The 18,078-nt window shown below is 43.8% G+C and overlaps 1 protein-coding gene across 2 annotated transcripts in view; it reads left to right on the top strand.

Annotated features, from left to right (window-relative positions):
- Window positions 1-18,078, top strand: part of LOC140208268 (NACHT, LRR and PYD domains-containing protein 3-like) — a 552,847-nt gene that overhangs the window by 17,262 nt on the left and 517,507 nt on the right. Inside the window, exons 3-7 of one of the 2 annotated variants that reach the window (XM_072276837.1) lie at window positions 3,389-3,553; window positions 5,002-5,087; window positions 8,325-8,491; window positions 11,397-11,568; window positions 11,673-11,738. The exons of the other annotated variant lie outside the window; for it this stretch is intronic. Coding sequence (XP_072132938.1) covers window positions 5,078-5,087; window positions 8,325-8,491; window positions 11,397-11,568; window positions 11,673-11,738 — 415 coding nt within the window. The 5' untranslated portion in view covers window positions 3,389-3,553; window positions 5,002-5,077. The remainder of the gene's footprint in view (window positions 1-3,388; window positions 3,554-5,001; window positions 5,088-8,324; window positions 8,492-11,396; window positions 11,569-11,672; window positions 11,739-18,078) is intronic. 2 annotated transcript variants of the gene reach the window in all.

The following is an 18,078-nucleotide window of genomic DNA, read 5'->3' as shown; positions in this document are numbered from 1 at the left end:
TACGCTACCGTCCGCTTCAGTACTGACCACTGCGCTACCGTCCGCTTCAATGCTGACCACTACACTACGGTCCACTTCAATACTGACCACTACACTACGGTCCACTTCAATACTGACCACTACACTACCGTCCGCTTCAATACTGACCACTGCACTACCGTCCGGTTCAATACTGACCACCACGCTACCGTCCACTTCAATACTGACCACTACACTGTATTCGCTGGTATTCGATGTAGACGGGGAGTTGATTGCATTCGCTGTTATTTAGGAGGTGAGGAGGTTTTATCCGCTCGTGGTTAGATCCTTTGAATTGAGCCCTTGCTGGGGACATTGAACATCACTCTGAGTCTGGACAGGAATGTGGAGAACATGTTTGCTACTGAGGAGAGAACTGAAACAGGTGAAGAGAGATGAGGTTATTTTTCTGAGGTGGAACAAGTGTGTCTTCGGAATTCTCTTTTTTGCCTGGGTTCTCTGACGAAGAACGGTACAAGTATTTGCAAAATAAATGTGATTCCGGTTGATGTATGTGTGAAGTAAATGGGTTGCCAGGCAAATTCGTCAGCGGGAAATGGTCATAATTTCATCTGATTGCTGCTGTGACATGGTGACCTGTTTCCAGTCAGTGAGCAATAAACTGAAGGAGAAGGGCATCCTTATCTCGCTGTCGACTTTGACCGGTTGTTATCTCTGGGAGATGGTTATCTCCGCACAGTTGCTCTCCAGTTGGTCCATTATTGTAATGGGCCAACTGCGGGCAACTGTTAAAAATGGCTCCTTATAAACAGGGTGACCTTGAACTCAGCTGCAGGCAGAGGGGGCACAGTAAAATCCAGAGAAAGAGAATGGCTCCCATTCAAAAGAGAACATTATTCCAAATACATAATACTTCATCAGAGCTCACAGCGCCCTTCCTTCTGCTGTCTCTGTGCAATAAACCCACAGCGATCTTTGCCCCGAGCTGTCTCCGGGGTTTATAACCTGACAATAAACTGGTCCCAAGGTGAACAACAAATTAAAGCGACGACACCAACGGAACCGAACCAGGATGCGGGTTGTGATTTCTCTCTGGAGCAGATCAAATATTCTAGAGAGAGGAAATTACTGCACCGCTTGCACTGTCGTATTAATTCTGGTTCAGACCACTTGTACGAGTGACTTGTTCATGGAAATTAAGCTCGTATGTGGTTTAACACAAGCATTGAGGAACAAGGTGAGGCGTTACGTGCTGAATAGACTGAAGCTCAGGTTAATGAACGAGTTATCAACAGAACATTGCTCAGGGTGTGTTAAATTACTGTTAGGGACAATAAAATTCAGATGCCCGGATTCTTTGGAAACAGACTCAGGAGTACAGTACCAGGTAAGAACAGAGGCTACAGGGGGAAATGTTATGGTGTTTTATTACGCCCACTGGTCGCGCTACTATTGCTAATGTTTCTATCAGTTCCATATTGTCCTTACGATTGCGTGGATTAACGAATATGTGTGTCTTATTCTGTTTGTGTATTTTTTAGCAAACCTGGCAGTGATATTTAGGTTAAAAATTCCTGTAATAAATCTGACTGGCAGTTGATAAAAGTATGGAAGTCTACAGACAGTGGGCACGTTTTTGTGTACCCCCCGTACCTAATGATGTGGCCTGCCGCCGTCCCGTTGGATTTAATCAGTCTGTCCAATCTCACTGAGCTCTCTCATTAACCAGGTCTTTACAACTGCCGCTCACTGGATTTCCCTTTGGTTTGTTTCCAGACCATTCTCTGTAAACCGAGAGGTTTATACGTGAAAATACAAGTAGTTGAGCAGTTTCCGTAACGCTCATACCACCCGGTTTGACACCAGCGATCATTCCACGGTCACGTCACTTACATCACATTTATTTCCTGTTCCGATGTTTGGCCTAAATCACATCTGAACCTGTTGAACATATTTGTATGTGTTTATGCTTTGAGTTGCTGCCACATGATTAACAGATTCGCATTAATGAGCTGCTATACAGTTGTAGCTAACAAAGAGGCCATTTAGTGCATTTCCCATTTAGACAAACCCTCACCCATCTCGAATATGAACACGGATGAGATTTAGGCCTGATTATTGACGATTTGCATGTTTGCCACAACAGGTTGTCGCTGGCAAGGCGGTGTTATAAGGTCGGGGTAACTTGGAGAGAGAGGCCCGTCACTGTTCCCTCTAAACTGGGCGTCTGCGTAACCAAAATCCTCCCACGAACGAAGCCTTTGTTGCAGCGCAGATGAAATTAAACACTGTCAGATAAACGTTTATGAAACCTGAATGTTTTTATTTGTTGTACTGCATTTTATCATATCCTCTAATTAATAATTAAAATCAAAAGAATACTTTTTTTCTTCTGTCTTCAGCCTAAATATTCATAGATGCACATTATAAGAAAGGATATATCTATGATGTCACGCTTTTTTCAGGCCGTGTGAAAATTTCCAGCTCAGAGCAATGGTTGATCCACGCAGCTGCAAAGATAGTAATTAGTGCGAATATTGGAGACAGAACCACGTTACATTCTATACATATTGAACACGATTGAATATGGTACATTATCGCTCTTCCAGTTACAGACGGGATGTTAAAAGTCAATAGAGTGGACAAAACTGTTTCACTGGGAGCCCCTCTGGTATCCAGGAAATAGTAATGAATAAAGCAAGAAAAATGAATAATGATTTCGCCTTGTCTGAGGGAACGTACTGTGAGGCAATGAGGCTCAAGTGTTTAACAATACAGAACTAATGTTGAGCAGCGAATAACTAGACGTTCCATTTACTATAAATTGAAGAGCTTTTCATTTTCGTTTCTCGGACGATCACTTTTAATGCCCCGATAATCACTTTTACTACCTTTTCAGAACACTGGGTGTAGTACCTCCCCCATTATAGGTATGAGCAAGGATGAGATCTGGGCCAAATTGCACAATTAAGCATTCGGCAGATCGGGCAGCATCTTGGACAATTCCAGTTCTGATACTGGGTCTTCCACAGTTTCTCTTTCCACATATCCAATCCGATGTACCGAGTTTCCAGCACTTTCTGAGAAGAAGGCAGGAATATGACATTGCGGCGAGAAAAAAAAACAAAAAAACAATCAGACACGATTGAATGATGGAGCAGACTCGTTGGACCGAATCAGTTCATTCTGCTCCTATTCCTTATGTCTTACCATGACTGAATGATGAGTCCTTCGTATGCCATATCAGGATTTGTGACGTGTGAGGGCCAATTACAGATTTGTTCACTGAAATCCTTTTATTTGCCTTCAGCGTTCAAATTTCAGTGAGATTTGCTTTTGGAACATTGAGCAGAAATATGTTGCTCTTTGTATTGTTAATGTGCTTCATTATCTTTCATGTTAAAGTTAGACCAGCGGTGAGAGATTTATTGGAAGAAAAGCCCACAACTGGAAGCGAACCACGACTGATGATGAAGGAACAGCAGCAAGTGAACCAGCCCGAGGACTGAGAGCACCAACTGGAGAGAACCCTTCTGACTCAGAGTTTCCATTGATTCAGTCCGGAGCAAGTTTGGTGAGTCTCATTCACTCAAACACGGGTCCTTTACACATTACATACCCGTACGAAGGAAGGTACGAAATAATTGGAGTGGGCTGAATGTGCCCAGAGATACCGGTTATGCCTCTGTCTGACCCAGATACAATCACTCCAGGTCTCGTTATGTACTGTCAGTATCCCAGCTCTTTAAACTCACTCACATTCTCTCAGTGTTTGCTCATTTGAAGGTCCTGCATCATCTGAAGTAGCTTTTGGTCAGTTCTGATGTTTCCTTTCCTTGTTACGTTATAATCATCTCAAAATGCGTTGCCAATTCCCTCCCTTTATAAGAAGCCCCGAGTGCGTTGTGCTGTAGTGATTGTGGAAATGTGGAATTTCCATGAACGGCAGCAACACGCCATTGATTCCTCTGGCTATTGTCATCTCCTCTGACTATTGTATACTCGCCCTCGAATATATTGTCGTGTAGGCCTGCGCTGAGAACAGACCTGTTTTAAAGTAAAATGTCCCAACACTGCATTTTATTCGGTCCTCACCAGCAAATGGCAACCATTAATTTACATTTACATACCTTGGTCTCATCAAGTACTTTCTACTAATTACATTGTCAGAACCTGCGAACGTGACGTTAAGTAGAGGTGGAAATTCAAAGTAATTTTCCCATGGATGTTGTACATCAGACTCCAGCAAAGTCTTTGACAAGGTATCACATGGCAGTTCGGTCTCGATGATTAGGTCCCATGGTGTCCGGAGAGAGCAAGTTGGATGTATTCGAAATTAGCTTCAAGGCAGCAAGCAAAGAGTACTGGTTGAAGGTTTCTCCTCGCAATGGAGATGAGTAATTTGTGGTGTGCCGCGAGGCTACAAGTCGAGACCTTTGATATTCGTTATTTTATAGCAATGATTTGGATGCGATTGCACAAGACTTACTTGACTGGTAAATTCGCAGAATGCACAAGATTAGTAGTTGCTGTTTCACAGGGAAGATTATCGTAGCATTTAGGGGATCTCAATAGACAGGAGGTGGTAAAGAGATTGCAAAACCAACCCGAGCAGCAACGGATTCATGCAGATGTTGGGGATTATGTGGAGGAAACAGCCAGAGGAAGTGGGATGAGGCAGCCGCAGTAGCATAATTCAAAAAGCAGGTGTAGATGGAGCGAAAAGGCCAGGAGGGAAATGGGCCCATCACAGGAAATTGTGGCCATCTCTATGGGCGCTGTGGTTGGCATTGTCTCGTTGGGCTGAACGGTCTGTATTTGTGCTCTATTGCTCTGTGACTCTGTCAGCAGATGCGCCTGGTATCACTGGATAGACATACAGAATGGTATAGGAGTTGATGTTAACAGTGAACATTTGGTCCCTAAGCCAACTGCTGCTCTGATACAGGGGATGGAAATAGTGTCATATTTGAAAAGTAATCTACTTTCTCTGACTCACTGTCTGCTTGTTGTGTAATTCAGGGCATCACCAGCAGGGGGAGCTGTCCTGCACCGCCACCAAAGTGTAAACAAGACGACGACAATCACAATCGTCAGAATGGACACAGGTATGATCACAGGGATCTTTGAATTAAACTTCTGTCGCGTTTGTACACAGTAGTTCAGATGAAGAAACTTCCACAGATGTTAACAGGGCGTAGAAAAGTTTCATTAAGCAGTGTCATTTATCCCACTGGTAGAGCAGCCTTGAGTAATTGATCAATCTAACAGTTCCAGCGCAGGGACCTGACACCAGTAATGGTCGAATCACTCCGCTCACCAGGCAAAGCTCCACCTGAGTGAAAGGAGCAGGAGACCCTGAATCAGGTGGTTGTGACTGAAACACAGAAAGGAATGTGACAGCGGTCTTGTGGTTAATGTAAATGTTCAAGGTCAGGGTCAGTTTCACCTCCAGACAAGTTCTGAGGTGTAAAATATCTCCAACTATCATTTATAAAATTCAGAACCAGATAATAGAAGCATTTCCGGGACTTCAGAGATTCCGTGATAACAAACATTTCAGGTTTTGGAAGCAAAGCTATCAACTCACCCTCTGGCTTTCCTTGGCCGCGGCGCAAAGAAGAACAGGGATGTTTCCGAAATCTGTTTTCTGTAACAGAGCGGAGAACATTACTAGTGTTGGGAATGGCTGAGGATCAGGATGCAACTCATTGCAGATAAATTTGTGGTCTGCTTCCGTGTTTTAATACCCCAGTGAATGTCTGGGCTGTGGAGAAATGGTGAACGTGAGTTTCTAAATATTTTCCTACTGAGGTAATCTTCTAGCTGAATTTAAATTCCCAGGATCTCTGCTGGGAAACCCGGCATAACCAATGACCAAATGTCTGTCACCTATAGAAGTTGCGATTGTGCTCAAATCTGTGATTCCAGGTGGAATAAAAAAGGTATTACAGCCTGGAAACGGGTCCTTCGGCCCATCTAATTCATGCTGATCTAAATGTCTGAGCTCGCTCCGTTTTCCTGCAGCCTTTCCCAAATTTCCCTTGTAAACTTCTTCTATCCCATTTCCTACCTGCATGCTCTCAATTTTGTCATTTGATTTGTGTTTGCGGCCTCCTCTGACTGCACGCAATTTATACTCATCACCCGCCACGTGAAAAAAAAAAGCCACTTTTGGTCCCTTTTAAACGTCTGCGCTGAAATCTTAGACTCCTCTACCCTGGTAAAAGAAAAAAAACTGTGACTATCTACCCTATCTACGCCCTGGATTATTTTTTGCTCATATAAGGTCACCCTTCAAGCTCGTGAGCTCCAGGGCAAACCGTCCTAGCCGAACCATATAACACACAAAAAAAGCAACACACTAGTCCAGTACCGTAGTGGTCATTCTTCACCACACATTTTCCAGCTTAATCACCTCCATCCTATAGATTAGCAACTGCAACTACACACAAAGCTCTCTGAGCGAAACATTACCAATGACTTGCATAGTTGTTACATGACGTCATCAGGCGGGGGATAAGAAGGGCACCAGGGTAGCGGACAGCATAAATACCTAAGTTAGTGGTCAGCCTGCGACCCAGGGTACCGGACGATGTGCGTCTCCAGGGAATGGTCAGTCTGTGACCAAGGGGACTGGACATCGTGTGTCAAAGCGATTGGAGAATGTGTGATCCAGCAGACTGGACCATGTGTAATCCCGTTGCTGGTCTGTGTGTGACACTGACTACTGGACAGTAAGTGGCCCTGGGAGATTTTAGCTTGTGGAAGACAATCGCAGTGATATTTCCCAGTATCACCGGACACCACTGCATTAAGATCCCGTGGTCATCCGTGTGTTCAACTGCTGTGAATTCAGTGATCAGCATTACTGTGTCTCTCCTGTTATTTAACTGGGAGTGAATGTGTCCAGTCACCGGCTTATTGCGATGGTCACCTGGCAGGATGTACGGTTCACATTCACCAGCACAGTCCCACTCCAAATCTGGTCAGCCAGAGTCTCGGCTCCATTGCAGTCTGAATCAGTTTTGCTCAGATTTAAATCATACTCATATGACCTACAATTCATCACTTATTTCAGGGAGGAAATCGAAAGGAGTAGAAAAAGGACTGAAGAGGTTTTTACCAGGTGGACCGTAGGGGAAAGATGATCAGGACAAGGGAAGCAATGTACCAAAGCAGGGTCAGATTGAGTGCAATGTCCCAGAATGCAGTACGGCCGCAGCGGAAATGAAGCAAAGTCAGCCCAGAGACAGTGACGTCAGAGGCACTGCACAGGACCATGGAACTGGTACAAGTCAGGCGACTTCCTGTCAGCCCAGAGACAGTGACGTCAGAGGCACTACGCAGGACCCTGGAACCAGGACAAGTGAGGCGACTGTCTGTCAGCCCAGAGACAGTGACGTCAGAGACACTGATCAGGACCCTGGAACCAGCATAAGTGAGGCGACTGTCTGTCAGCCCAGAGACAGTGACGTCAGAGGCACTACGCAGGACCCTGGAACCAGGACAAGTGAGGCGACTGTCTGTCAGCCCAGAGACAGTGACGTCAGAGGCACTACGCAGGACCCTGGAACCAGGACAAGTGAGGCGACTGTCTGTCAGCCCAGAGACAGTGACGTCAGAGACACTGATCAGGATCCTGGAACCAGCACAGGTGAGGCGACTGTCTGTCAGCCCAGAGACAGTGACGTCAGAGACGCTGAGCAGGACCCTGGAACCAGTACAAGTGAGGCGACTGTCTGTCAGCTCGGAAGCTCATTGAACACGGAATTGTCAAGTCCCCAACAAGGAGCAGATGAGTGAAATATGAGGGTGATGTGTTCACAGAATGAGACAGGGAGCGGGTAAATGTGAGGCCTTGTTGGATGGTTGGTCAGAGGAGGGGGGAATGTGTGGGTGTGGTACATGTGGTCTAGTGGGCAGCCGTTACACCACTACAGGAAATGTACTACCTGCTCTGAGGATTTCCAGGTTATGTATTGGAGGAAATGCAGCTCTCCAGATGAGGAGAGTATTTCCAGGATGGAGAGGGTATCTCTGGGAATCGAATATTACCAACAGTCCCAACATTTATTGCCTATCCAAAATTGAAATAGGTGAGTGGGTGGGATGGGGGATGGACTGGTTTGCATTAAATGTGGTCCTTCTGATACGTAATGCCCAGAGCATTGTTGGGTTGGTTTTAAGGTCGGTGTTTGGAGATGGGGAATTAATCCATTGTTTCTGTAGGCAGGTTCAAGACAAGTTTTTTTTTTTTTTTTTTTTTTTTTTGAGTTGTGTGATAGTGGTGGAGATGAGGGACAGCTGAGTTCAAGCCAACATTTTCCTTTCTATATTCACAGAACAAAGGTTTACAATCCCTGACCTCCTGGCAGAGGGGGAGGAATATCGACTGTACCAGCTGACAAAGTTCTACAGGGACAGACTCAAACAGGCGATTGAAGAAAAGGTTGAAAGACTCGGTTGGATGTTGACAAAGGAGGGATATTTCAGTAGAGAAGAAAATGAGGTGAGTGTATTTAGTATATTGTCACTGAACTGCTGGTATCAGAGGGAATAGTGATCAGTATTAATCTCCTGCACGTTCTAGGAGGTCTACATGACAATGGAGACTTTGATCTCTGACTGTCTCCAGCAGATCTGGTTTCAGCTGTTAAGGTGGGGAGCACTGGGAGCTACAGGTTCCGTGTCACCTTTTCCTCTCACACCTGCTGTATTTATCAGTGTGATACACGAGCAGTGGCTGCATATCTGGACTGTTGAACAGACATTCAGTCTAAAACTAATTTCACGTCTTATCAGGACCGTCAGTCAAATTCACCTCAGCTCATTGATTCAGGATGAATATTGTCAGATTGTAAATTGGGCCAACTGGCTTCACTGCGGTACTTGAGGGAGGGAAACCTGCTAACCACAGCTGGTCTGGTCTCCATCTGAGTTCCCTAACAGAGTGGCTGACGTGTCGGAGTCATAGAAAAGTGCAGCACAGAAATAGGCCCTTTAGCCCATCTATTCCATGCCAGACTACTGAAGCTGCCTATTCCCACTGACCTGCACTGGGCCATGGCGCTCTATACCCTTATCATTCATGTATCTATCCAGACTTCTCTTGTACCGCTTGCACCACTTCCGCTGCTAGCTCGTTCCACAATCTCACCTCCCTCTGAGTGAAGACTTTTCCCTCATTTACCCTGTCTATACACCTCATAATTTTGTGTACCTCTATCAAATCACCCTTCAATCTTCTGCGTTCCAATGCATAAAGTCCTAACCTGTTCAATCTTTCCTTAAACCTCAGGTTCTCCAGTCCTGGCAACATCCTTGTAAATTTTCTCTGTACTCTTCCAACCATCTTTACCTCTGTCCTCTAAGTAGGTGATCGGATCTGCACACAAAACTGAAAACTAGGCCTTACCAATGTTTTATACATGTTCCACATCATATCTCACCTACTGTACCCAATATTTTCATTTATGAAGGCTCGTGTGCCAAACACTTTCTTTCCAATCTATCAACCTTTGCTGCCACTTTTAATGATTATGGAAATATATCCCCAGATAACTTCGCTCTACCGCACTCCTCAGTGCCATACCGGTCACTGTATAAGATTGACTCTGCTTGGTCCTTCCAAAGTGCAACACGTCGCACTTTTCTGCATTAAATTGCATCCGCCATTTTCAGCCCATTTCTCAGCTGGTTTAGACACTACTGCAAGGTTTGGTAGTCTTCCTCACTCTCCACTACACGTCCCCACTCTTGGTGTCATCTCCAAATTTGCTGATCCAGTTAACCACATTTTCATCCAGATCATCGATATAGATGACAAACAACAACGGACCCAGCACCGATCCCTGTGGCACAGCACATATTACAAACTCCCAGTCAGAGATTCAACAGTCTATAACCACTCTCTGTCTTCTTCCAAAAAGCCATTGTCTAATCAGTTCACCAGTTTACTTTGACTGCTGAGCAACTGAACTTTCTTGCCCACCCTCCTTTGCGGTACCTTGTCAAATGCCGTGCTAAAGTCCAAGTAGACAACACCAACTTCCTTCCATTCCTCAACTTTCCCGGTAACTACATGGCAAAACATTAAGATTGGTTAGACATGATCTACCACGCACAAAGCTGCTATCTCATGACACCAAAAATCAATAGGTTGTCCTGAAAGGGCATATATATCAGACCAGCATTTTGGTAAGCTATTTTACTTTATTAGCTAGCCTACCTTCATATTTCATATTCTCTCTACTTACCGCTTTTAGTTGCTTTCTGCTCGTTAGTAAAAGCTTCCCAGTCCTCCAGCTTTGCACTATATTTTACTATATTCTATGTAAAGAGATTGTTGATCATCCTCCGTTTGGAATAATCTTTCATATTTGGGATTATCTACCTCTCTCTGCGTCTTCTGAATCGTTCCCAGAATCTTCATCTATTCCTGCTTTGCTGTTGCCTCTGCTAGTGTCCTCTTCCAAGTGATTTTTGCCCAGCTCCTCTCTCATTCCTCTGTAATTCCTTCATTCCAGTGTAATACTGATACATCTAACTTTTACCTTCTCCCTCTGAAACTGCAGTGTGAGTTCTGCTATTTTATGATCACTGCCTCTGAAGGGTTTATTTACCTTAATCTCCCCTATCAAATCTGGTGCAATACACAACACCGAATCCAGATCCGCCTTTCCTATAGTGGACTCAACCACAAGCTTCTCTCAAAAGCCATCTCATAGGCATTCTATAAATTCTCTCACTTGGGATTCAGCACCGACCTGATTTTCCAAAGCTTCCTGCATATTGAAATTCCCCATGACTATTTTAACATTGAAATCTTTACATGCCTCTTCTCTCTCCCACTGGAATGTGTATCCCACATCCCGGTTACTGTTCCATAAGGGTCATTTTTTCCTACGCAGTATCTTAACAGCTACACCGTCCAATCTGCTATCACTTCTTTAGAAGGATATTTCATTTTTTTTTATGACAACAGAGTCAACCCAACCCTTTCACCCACCTGCCTCTCCTTTCGATTAAATATTTATCCTTGGATGTGAGCACACAAATATGATCTTTCAGCCACGATTCAGTGATGCCCACCATCCATTTTTTGCTCTCTCGCTCTCCCTCTCTTCCGTTCTTGTTGTCACATCTTTCTGATGTAATGTTACACATTGATGGATAAGTAAATTAATCACGTTGAATATACTGCAGGGTGACAGTAAATCCTTATTCCTTCACAATATTGATTTAGAATTTCCCTCAGTTACTGTTTCTCTGTTAATGACTGAACCCAGGGAGGATCAGGCAGCAGTCCAGTGACTGCATCAATTCTGAAGCTACTGGGACTATGAACAGATATTTTCCTGCACATTCTCCATGTCTGTTTGCTCCGCGGTAAATTTATTACTTTCCTTTTCTAGAAAGTCACCGAACTGTCAGAGAAGGGAAACCGGACAGAGAGTTCCACACTCTTCCTCAGTCTGGTGATGGGTAAAGGCTCCCGGGCCCGGAGGGCGATGTGGGAATCCTTTATGACATGGAGGACTGAGTTACCGAAGTTGGACAAAATACTGAGGGAAATACAGGAGCTTGGTACGTCAAAAACATGCACTGAACACAAAGGCACATTGAAATAAACATTTTAGTAATTTTAATTATTTTAGCTGTTTCCATGGATTTTTTTTTTATTTAAACAGGTCCTGATCCACAGGAATACATGAACATCGCCCAAGGGTTATCTGAGTCACCCACTCAACTGATAGGTGAGTGATGAAATGCTCAGTTCAAACCACATCTCAAATGTTAGTCTGTGACTTGGCAAAACCTGGGAATCAAAATGCGCCATTAGTCATTCGCTGATATCTGGATTCAAGTAACAATTAAAAGAATTGCTCTTTTCAGCCTGAATATTCCACATTGTATTTTTCTATTAATCCAGCTGTTGGTTCTGCTGAAGCCTTCACTCCAGGTCCTAATGCTCTGGGAATGCCCACACACCCCAGGCAGGCTCCTGATAAACTATATGACCCAGTCCAGGTGACTTTTCTATCTTCAGACCTTTCATCTTTCAAGTCCCTTTTACTTTGTAATTGCACTACACACAATTCTGTTTGCTGATGTTCTTTACCTTTTGTAATTCCGCTAGTGACTTCCGCAGAGTTTGTCTGCCATTTCCTTTTCACCCATTACTGCAACTACAACAGCATTTTTCAGTTGTCTGATATCGACCCTCTCCCTTTTTTTTTTAACTCGTTATATATCTGGGAAAGAGAAAAAAAATACGTTGGTATCCTTTTATACATTATTGACCATTTCCTTGCATTTCCTGTACATGTATATCTAGGAGCATATATAACATAGTTGCCTCCAACATGACCCAGACAGCAAATTCCAGGCACCCACAACTCTGTGGGGGAAGAAAAAAACTACCCACAATTGCTGTGAATATACTCAGCTTAACTAAATGCCCTCTGGTATTAGACACCAGTCTTATGTAAAAAAATAACAAACAAAATACAGGCAGTCGACCCAAACTCTTATCTCTAAAACTTGCACATCTCTGTCAGCTCTCTATTCTAACTCCAGAGTAAACAAACCAAGTTTATCAAAGCTCTACTTGTAGCACATGTCACCGAATCCAGGCAACACCCTGATGAACCTGTTCTGTACCCTCTCCAATCCTTCTAAAAGCTGGACAATCAGAAGTGAATACAGTACTCCAGATGCTCCCTGAAACCATAATACTTAGGAGCAGAATTAAACCAATCGGCTCAGTGAATTTGTTCTGCAAGTCCTCTCAAACCGATTATCCTGCCTTCTGTAAATATTGATGTTCTTCCTCATCAGAAACATATCGACCCGCATTTTAAATATATCCAATGACGTGTCTTCCTCAGCCGTCGATGACAATAATTTCACAGATTCACTACCCGCCAGCCAAAAAATTTCTCCCAATGTCGATCCTTGCCAGCCAGGACAATTCATGCAGTCCCCAAGCATGTTAATTTTCTGTATGAGCTTCCCATGTGGGACCTTGTCAAACACTTTACCAATATAGTAGTAGACAACATCCATGTGTAACTTCATCCATCACCTTTGTCACCTCCTGGAGGAACTCAATCAAGTTGGCAAGACGCTACTTCCCCCACCCAACGCCTTGCTGCTGAACCCCAAACCACCACAAACATTCTCTCTTTCATACTCCAGTGGGGCAGAAGATATAAACGGTTGAAGGTGTGTACCACCAGCCTCAAGGACAGCTTTAATTCTGCATTTATAAGACCATTGAATGGTCACCTACTATGTTATTATTGGCTCTTAATAATACTAAGACAATTTTTTTGCATAAAATTGTAGAATCGTGCATCTCGTACCTAATAAAAACTCACTTGGATAACCACAATATTCTCACAGGAGAGCAGAAAGAATACCTTTCGGGTATGAACAACAGATTACAGATTATGTAATTCTATTTCAAACCCTGTGGAAAGCAGAAATCTTTCAGTGTTATATTGCCTATCAAAAAACATTTGATTCTCTCCCTCACATGGTTAAGAGAGGTTCCAAATAGATATAAAATTCATTCAATACTTGTGAAATTTCTACAACATCTGATGAATCATTGGTGTAAAATAATCATCCTATTAACAACCACAAAGGAACAACCACCATTATCAAAATAATTTGAGGAATTTTCCAGAGCGACTCACTAAGCCCTCTATGGTTTAGTCTATCTTTAAACCCGCTCATAACTTACTGAAACGGACAAAAATCAGGTATCAAATAAGAAAAAAAAAATGAATTATGCCTTGACCCAGCTATAGATTGATGATTTGAAATTATTTGCTCTTGCACCAGTAAAAGTAAAACAAATAATTCAAATAATGGAACTAATTTCCAAAGATATAAGCATGAACTTTAAACTAGGAAAGTACAGAACATGAAACATAAAGAAAGGTGCAACAGAGCCAGTAGAATATCAAACAGAGCATCAGGATACAATGCAACAGAATATCAAACATATATTTAGGATATCAACAAGCAAAGAAAATAGATAATCGTGTGATGAAGGAAAACCTTCCAACAAAATTTACTTCAAGGCTGAAGAAAATCTGAATTTACATCAAGGATCAAGAAAATCTGCCAAACAGAGCTGAACAGTAAAAATATAACAAAGGTACTAAACACTCACTATGCCCATATTGACGTATAATTTTGGTATAATATCCTGGTCTGAAACAGATCTGGAAAATATGCAAAGAAAAGTAAGAATTTAAATAGCAATTTCTAGAAAACACCATGTGCACTGGAGTGCACTTAGATTGATATGAACAAGGACAGAATGAGGATGATGAATAACAGATCTAAAAAAATGAGACAACAGCCAGATGAAAATTCTTAGAATCAAGGTTAATATCACGAACATATGTCGTGAAAATTGTTTTTATACGCCAGCAGCACAATTACAGAAAAGCGTGTGCTGTGAGCATGTATTTATGTATACAACTGTAGAGATAGAGTTGTATCAGCGTGAATTAATCAGTCTAATGGCCTGGTGGAAGAAGCTGTCCCGGAGCCTGTTGGTCCTGGCTTTTCTGCTGCGGTACCGCTTCCCGGATGGTAACAGCTGGAGAAGTTTGTGCTTGGTGAGACTGGGTTCCCCAGTGATCCTTCAAGCCATTTTTTAACACCCGTCTCTGTAAATGTCCTGAATAGTGGGAAGTTCACATGCATAGATGCACTGGGCAGTCCACACCACTCTCTGCAGGTTCCTGCGATTGAGAGAAGTACAGTTCCCATTCCAGGCAGTGATGCAGCCAGTCAGGATGCTCTCAGTTGTGTCCCTGTAGAAAATCGTTAGCATTTGGGGGCCCATCCCAAACTTCCTCAATGATCTGAGGTGAAAGACCATAAGACAAAGCAGCAGAAGTCGGCCATTCGGCCCATCAAATCTGCTCAGCCATTTTATCATGAGCTGATCCATTCTCCCATTTAGTCCCACTCCCCCACCTTCTCACCATAACCTTTGATGCCCTGGCTACTCAGATACCTATCAATCTCTGCCTTAAATACACCCAATGACTTGGTCTCCACTGCTGCCCATGGCAAAAAATTCCATAGATTCACCACCCTCTGACTAAAAAAAAAGTTCACATTTCTGTTCTGAATGGGCGCCCTTTAATCCTTAAGTCATGCCCTCTCGTACTAGACTCCTCCATCATGGGAAACAACTTTGCCACATCCACTCTGTCCATGCCTTTTAACATTCGAAATGTTTCCATGAGGTCTCCCCTCATTCTTCTAAGCTCCAAGGAATACAGTCCAAGAGTGGACAAACGTTCCTCATATGTTAACCCTCTTATTCCCGGAACCATTCTAGTGAATCTTCTCTGTAAAGAGGTGCTGCTGTGCCTTTTTTCACCACACAGCTGGTATGAATGGACCACGTGAGATCCTCAGTGATGTGAATGCCGGTGAACTTAAAGCTGTTCACCCTCTCAGCCCCACGTCCACTGATGTCAATAGGGGTTAGACTATCTCCATTCCTCTTGTTTTTGCAACATTGCAACCAGCTACTTTGTTTTTGAAACATTGAGGGAGAAGTTGTATTGTTGACACCACTGTCAGGGTGATGACTTCTTCTGTGCAGCTACCTCATTATTTTTGAGATTTGGCCAATCCATATAGTACCGTAAGCAAATTTAATTAGCAGATTGGAGCTGTGGGTGGCTACACAGTCATGTGTATACAGAGAGTAAAGGAGGGAGCTTAGGACACAGCTCTGAGGGGCACCTACATCGAGTGTCAGAGGGGCAGAGGTGAGGGAGCCCAATCTTACCACCTGCCGGCGATCTGACAGGAATTCGATGATCCAGCTGCACAAGGCAGGGTCAAGGCCGAGGTCTCTGAGCTTCTTGTCAAGCCTGGAGGGAATGATGGTATTGAATGCTGAATTGTAGTCCAAGGACAGCATTCTCACATAAGCATCCCTCTTCTCCAGATGTTTAAAGATGGTGTGCAGAGCAGTGACTAATACGTCATCTGTCGATTGGTTGTGTCGGTAGGTGAATTGTATTGGGTCCAGTGTGTGTGGCAGCATGCTCCATAAACAGCCTCTCAATGTATTTGCTTATTATTGAGGTGAGTGCGACAGGACGCCAGACGTTCAGACATGTTGCCTTGGTCGTTTTAGGTACAGGGACAATGGTGAAGGATTTGAAGCAGGAGGGCACTCTACACTTGGAGAGGGAGAGATTAAAATTATAGAACATAGAACATAGTATAGTTCAGCACAGTACAGGCCCTTCGGCCCACAATGTTGTGCCGACCCTCAAATATAAGGCCTCGCATATAAGCCCCCACCTTAAATTCCTCCATATACCTGTCTAGTAGTCTCTTAAACTTCACTAGTGTATCTGCATCCACCACTGACTCAGGCAGTGCATTCCACGCACCAACCACTCTCTGAGTAAAAAACCTTCCTCTAATATCCCCCTTGAACTTCCCACCCCTTACCTTAAAGCCATGTCCTCTTGTATTGAGCAGTGGTGCCCTGGGGAAGACGCGCTGGCTATCCACTCTATCTATTCCTCTTATTATACTGTACATATCTAACATGTCTCCTCTCATCCTCCTCCTCTCCAAAGAGTAAAGCCCTAGCTCCCTTAATCTCTGATCATAATCCATACTCTCTAAACCAGGCAGCATCCTGGTAAATCTGCTCTGTACCCTTTCCAATGCTTCCACATCCTTCCTATAGTGAGGCGACCAGAACTGGACACAGTACTCCAAGTGTGGCCTAACTAGAGATTTATAGAGCTGCATCACTACATCGCGACTCTTAAACTCTGTCCCTCGACTGATGAAAGCTAACACCCCATAAGCTTTCTTAACTACCCTATCCACCTATGAGGCAACTTTCAGGGATCTGTGGACATGTACCCCCAGATCCCTCTGCTCCTCCACACTACGAAGTATCCTGCCATTTACTTTGTACTCTGCCTTGGAGTTTGTCCTTCCAAAGTGTACCACCTCACACTTCTCTGGGTTGAACTCCATCTGCCACTTCTCAGCCCACTTCTGCATCCTATCAATGTCTCTCTGCAATCTTTGACAATCCTCTACACTATCTACAACACCACCAACCTTTGTGTCGTCTGCAAACTTGCCAACCCACCATTCTACCCCAACATCCAAGTCATTAATAAAAATCATGAAAAGTAGAGGTCCCAGAACAGATCCTTGTGGGACACCACTAGTCACAATCCTCCAATCTGAATGTACTCCCTCCACCACAACCCTCTGCCTTCTGTAGGCAAGCCAATTCTGAATCCACCTGGCCAAACTTCCCTGGATCCCATGCCTTCTAACTTTCTGAATAAGTCTACCGTGCGGAACCTTGTCGAATGCCTTTCTAAAATCCATATAGATTACATCTACTGCACTACCCTCATCTATATGCCTTGTCACCTCCTCAAAGAACTCTATCAGGCTTGTTAGACACAATCTGCACTTCACAGAGCCATGCTGACTGTCCCTGATCAGACCATGATTCTCTAAATGCCTATAGGTCCTATCTCTAAGAATCTTTTCCAACAGCTTTCCCACCACAGACATAAGACCCACTGGTCTATAATTACCCAGACTATCCCTAGTACCTTTTTTGAACAAGAGGACAACATTTTCCTCCCTCCAATCCTCTGGTACCATTCCCGTGGACAACGAGGACATAAAGATCCTAGCCAGAGGCTCAGCAATCTCTTCCCTTGCCTCATGGAGCAGTCTGGGGAATATTCCTTCAGGCCCCGGGGACTTACCCGTCATAATGTATTTTAACAACTCCAACACCTCCTCTCCCTTAATATCAACATGCTCCAGAACATCAACCTCACTCATTGCCCTCACCATCATCAAGATCCCTCTCATTGCTAAATACCGAAGAGAAGTATTCATTGAGGCCCTCGCTCACTTCCACAGCCTCCAGGCACGTCTTCCCACCTTTATCTCTAATCGGTCCTACCTTCACTCCTGTCATCCTTTTCTTCTTCACATAATTGAAGAATGCCTTGGGGTTTTCCTTTACCCTACTTGCCAAGGCCTTCT

The sequence above is a fragment of the Mobula birostris genome, chromosome 13 (assembly GCF_030028105.1).
Source record: "Mobula birostris isolate sMobBir1 chromosome 13, sMobBir1.hap1, whole genome shotgun sequence".
Classification (NCBI taxonomy): Eukaryota; Metazoa; Chordata; class Chondrichthyes; order Myliobatiformes; family Myliobatidae; genus Mobula; species Mobula birostris.
The sequence above is the reverse complement of the archived record's forward strand: the minus strand, read 5'-3'. Positions and strand labels throughout refer to the sequence as shown.